Source organism: Macrobrachium nipponense, chromosome 30, assembly GCF_015104395.2.
Source record: "Macrobrachium nipponense isolate FS-2020 chromosome 30, ASM1510439v2, whole genome shotgun sequence".
NCBI classification, from domain to species: Eukaryota; Metazoa; Arthropoda; class Malacostraca; order Decapoda; family Palaemonidae; genus Macrobrachium; species Macrobrachium nipponense.
Window position 1 is genome coordinate 18175986 of NC_087218.1, and position 5000 is coordinate 18180985.

The 5000-nt window shown below is 41.1% G+C and overlaps 1 protein-coding gene across 3 annotated transcripts in view; it reads right to left on the reverse strand.

Annotated features, from left to right (window-relative positions):
* LOC135202346 (DNA excision repair protein ERCC-6-like) overlaps positions 1-5000 on the reverse strand; it is a 397074-nt gene that overhangs the window by 53859 nt on the left and 338215 nt on the right. For all 3 annotated transcript variants that reach the window (XM_064231709.1, XM_064231710.1, XM_064231708.1), the window contains 3 exons: positions 4882-5000; positions 4221-4396; positions 3897-4042 (listed from right to left, as the gene is read on the reverse strand). The exon at positions 4882-5000 is cut by the window's right edge and continues 1066 nt beyond it. In XM_064231709.1, coding sequence (XP_064087779.1) covers positions 3897-4042; positions 4221-4396; positions 4882-5000 — 441 coding nt within the window. The remainder of the gene's footprint in view (positions 1-3896; positions 4043-4220; positions 4397-4881) is intronic.

A 5000-nucleotide genomic window follows, 5' to 3' on the forward strand; every position in this document is an offset into this window, starting at 1 on the left:
CACAACTCCACGCCCCAACGCGTGGACACAAGAAACGTAGCATACATCACATATCTCTTATACATATATTGCCTTTGTTATTATCATATTAAATGTATCGTCATCATCATAAGCACTGCAATGTCAGCTTTTCAGTCATATGTAACTTAACTTCAGTCCTGTATTGTGTATGTCAATTCATATGTATTTTCATCTGTCAACAAACACAAGTGATTGTGTTAAACCTCTGTTTCTGTTCTTCTGATGTCAGATGCTACATTTTTGCTACCAAGTGCTACTGACCTGTCTGTTTGTTGAATGAATAAATCGCTAAATTGATGACCACTGAGAGGAGTGACCCAGCCAACACCAACGATGCCAGCCTATCCAGCGAGACCTCACTGCCACCTCCATACGTCTACCTCCATGTCCTACATGACAGAAACATTCTTCCTATTGAAAAAAATCACCTCCTCAACACGTAAAGCAGATGCAGTCCTCGAATTCCTACCAGACGACGTCTTCGAGAAAGTCACACGATAACTCGCTCGACTTCAAAACCATCACCAATGAATTAATTAATAAGGGACCAGCTGAAGTTATCCTTCAGCATCCCACCTGTCCTTAGAGCCAAGAAATTTCTCAACTACATGCACCCATAGGAGACGAGCAGCCATCGCATGCCTACAAACAGCTGAGGTGGCTCATCACGCTCCCCGCCAGAGACGGCCAACCTGAGTCATCCCTAGACCTTGTGAGAGGTACTACTCACAAGACTACCTTGCCAAACCATGCCCAACACCTCCACCACGCCAACTGAACCGTTCCTGAAGTTGGTCAACACAATGCATACATCCCACAAGACAGCGGAGCCCACAAAGCATTCAGCCGACACAGAATCTGACGATGAACCACAAGGACCAGCAGCCCCCATCCACAAACGAAACTACCCTAAGCAATTCATCAACCACATGCAACCCATTCAACTAAATGTCAATGGTGAGCAGACCGGTTGCCTCAAAACAGAAACTGCGCCTGCTACCACCGTCTTCCTTACAGTCAGAAATAAACAGGCTCCATGTGTTTCTTCATTAGACAAAAGGTTAGACAGAATTCTTCGTTGACACAGGAGCATGCAGGTCATTTGTGCTAGCCAGTCCAAATGAATGACTTAAACCCACCCCACCCACCAACCTCCACAACCACCGCCAGTGGAGCGCTACTCAAAATGTATGGGAGGTAGCATATGAATGTATCACTCAGCAGGAGACTACAGTCAGACCTTCATCATGGAAGACATGATGATAGCACTTTTAGGAGCAGACTTCGTAACAATACACAACCTGCTAATGGATGTAGCATCAAAACAACTAACCCTGAGAACAACTTTGACATCATCTCATCAACAGCATGCAGACAAACCATCACGAAAGCAGCAGAGACAACAAATATGTCAATCGCAGCAGCCGCCCCACCACCAGAAATACAATAAGTTCTACAAAACTACTGAAAGGTTATCAAAGGTGACTTGTCAATCAACAGTGGAGAGACAACCATCGCCTGTAAAGCAAGTACCAGACGCCCTCGCCCCTACCTGCCAAAATTGAATTTAGGCCAAAGGCCAAGTCTGGGACCTATGAGGTTATTCTGAGCTTAAAACAGAAATTGACAGTAAAAGGTTTGAAATGTGTAAAAGAAGGAGAACCTTGCAGTTGCACTATGAATCAATTATTAGAAAAGGGTGGAAAGTAAAATGGGGGAGAGAGAATATAAAAGGAGGTACAGTAAAAGGAACGAAAGGTGTTACAGCTGAAAAGAACCTTAAGTAATGCTTACAGTGCACTGCATGAGGTGCACTGATGGCACTACCCCGCTACAGGGCCTACCTGCCAGGTTTCGGAAGAAAGGCCTTCACACTCGCCCACAACCTGTCCCACCCATCGGCCTGGTTAACTGCCCGAATCATTGTAGAGTGGTACACTGTGTGGGGAATGAAAAAGGGTGTAAAAAACTAGATGAGAGTATGCTATCCCTGTCAGACGCCCAAAATCACAAGACATGTTCAGAGCAGAAAAATTGAGTTCCATAAAACACTTCACCAACTCAACCCAGAGGTGATCCTAGCAAGGCTACGTATAGGACACACAAGATTCTCACATGGTCACTTGATGTCAACACCACATGCTGACCCAGTGAAATGTAACAGATGTCAAACACCCATGACAGTACAGCATTTGCTTGTTGAGTGCCCAAATTGGACCCAGCAAAGATCTATTTATCTGCGGAGTTCGGAAATGAAAAATATTCTTGCGGAAAGCAGGGATTTTTCAATTAATAAAATCATAAATTTTTTAAATAAGACGTGTTTCTCAAATAAAGTCTAATTTTTTTTTTTTTTTTCTCAGGATTGATCCCTGAGAACCAGCCCGAGAAGAGTCTACTTGAGACTCAGAGGTCTGGAAAAACTAACACCTATTAATAATAATAACACCAACATCGACATAATGGGATCACTACCCCCTCCAAGGGGTACAGATACCTGTTCACCATCAAAGACAGAAATACCAGGTGGCCCAAAGCAATACCAATACAGCAACTGGCAGCAGAGAACTGCGTGAAAGCCCTCATCGGATGGGTCAGTACGCAAGGAGTTCTGCAGATCATCACGAGCGACAGGGGAGCAAACTTCACATCTGCCCTGTGGAACACCCTCAAAGACAGTTTGAGAATAAAGATAACAAACACAACGGCCTAAAATCTAGAAACAATTGGCATCATCAAAAGGCTGCCTGGTCACTGAAAGCATCATTCACTGCCAGATGTCAAGGCGGGAGCTGAAGAGAGGAGTTACTGTGGGTCTTAATAGGCCTAAGAACGACACCGCACACAGCATTCTACTCATCTCCAGCAGATGTCCTATACTACCAAGCACTAACATTGCCAGCAGATGTCTTACAAGATCAAATGTGCCCAACATCCCAATCCAACACCTGCATAGCAGTAGAATGGATAATGCCACCCAAGATGACCTACCACATGACCAGAGACCATACCACATCATCCAGAGATGACACATGGCCTACCAGATGACACTAGATAGCAGAACAATTTGGGTTTCCATCGATCGTCTAAAGCCAGCATACACACCAAACACTGACCTACAACTGTAGACCTCTCTAAGGAAGGGGAGTCCTGTTGGGTCCCCATGTGTACCACACACACCTTCATCGCATGGGCCAGTTAATCTCACAACAATTCCACACGCCAATGTGTGGACACAAGAAACACAGCGTATGTCACGCGTCTTTCTTACTACATCTCCTTTACAGTGAACCCATTGTATTCGTGGACTCCTGTAGTAATTAGAGAATATTTCTTCATGAAAAATTCAGTGAATTGCTGCATTTTTCGCAAATACTTTATAGATAGCTTCTACAGAAAAACCAGCAAACAGGCGAGTCAGTGAATCTTGAGAACGCAAATACAGGGGTTCATTGTATTTCCATCTGTCAACAAACTCAAGTGATTGTGTTTAATCTGCTTCTGTTTGCCTGATGTCAGGTGCTACATTTCTGCTCACATGAACTATTGACCTGTCTGTTTATTGTATGAATAAATCAGTAATTTTTTAGAAGCTGCATCTTACTCATGCCTTCATTACACTAGAATATAAAACCCCACCAGAAAAAATGTTCCAACTTGATCTTAGCCAGTACCATAAAAGGTCTATGAGTGATGTCCTTATAAATATATGTAGTAAAAGAAAACGGTAGGCTACAGTAAAGCAGTAAAAGATTATAAGGTAAGGAATCAAGAAGCTACACTGACCATTCAATGTACCATATCTGAATTCTTATTAATAGTAGTACAGTATTCTGAAAATCAAAAGGCATACTTATCTTCATACATTACTGTACCTCTAATTTGGAAGCATTAGCATATCCTCCCTGAGTAATAGGAACTGCAAATTCTGCAAGAAACACTGGCAGTGTGCCAAGTTTCCCAGGAAACACAAAGTCAAACAACGACCATAACTCTTTCAAGCTGTTCTGGATTGGTGACCCTAAAAATATATGAAGCCTTACAATAGAGACGCCGATTAATTATAGACCCATGTTAATTAAACTTCTTTATATCATATATTCAAAGAACTCTAATATAGTAAAAGCCCAATTCTAAGCCTAAAAATGTGTCATACTTTACATTTAATGAGGAATGCAAGTGATGTAATGAGACATTACCTGAGAGAATAAGTCTATGTTGAGTCTGAAACCTCTTCAAAGCAACTGTAATCTGTGCCTCCGGATTCCGAATCTTGTGCCCTTCATCAAGAATTATATAATGCCATTTATATTGCACCAGTGTTTCTATCTGATTGGAAACACCAGAATATGATGTAATAAGTATGCCATCATATCTGAAAGTTAAAAACTGTACATAAATACCTGAAGTTATAAACTTAGAAATTTTTTTTTTTCATGAGAAAGCAACTGAGAAATCTAATGCTGAAAACTAGGCAACACTGGTTGTTTCCAGTTATAAACAGTTATAATCACCTAACCATGAATTGCATTGCTGAACTATTTCTTGTACCTTACTTTTACCATCTTAAATTAAAGAATTTACAACACCATTACCTGAATGCTAACCTCTTGAAGACCTAACATACTTTTAAAAATTACCCACACAATATAGAAAAGACATCACACGCAATTACTGTCTATACAAATAGAAATTAATTCTTCAGTTAACATAGTTAACATGTCCAGCTGTTCCAAGAGGCCATACTGATAAATCCCACAAGAAATTGGGAAGTTAACACTAAGAGGTTTATGTAGTTAACAGTAAGAGGTTTATAACATTTTACAACACAGTAACCAAATGGTAATAATTTCAACTTACTTATTAATGTTGTAAATCAGAGATGACCTCTTTCCAATAAAAGATCCGGATTCATGGAGAATAGCAACTCTGAAAGGTGGCCACCATTTGTGAAATTCTTTAACCCACTGATGAAGCAC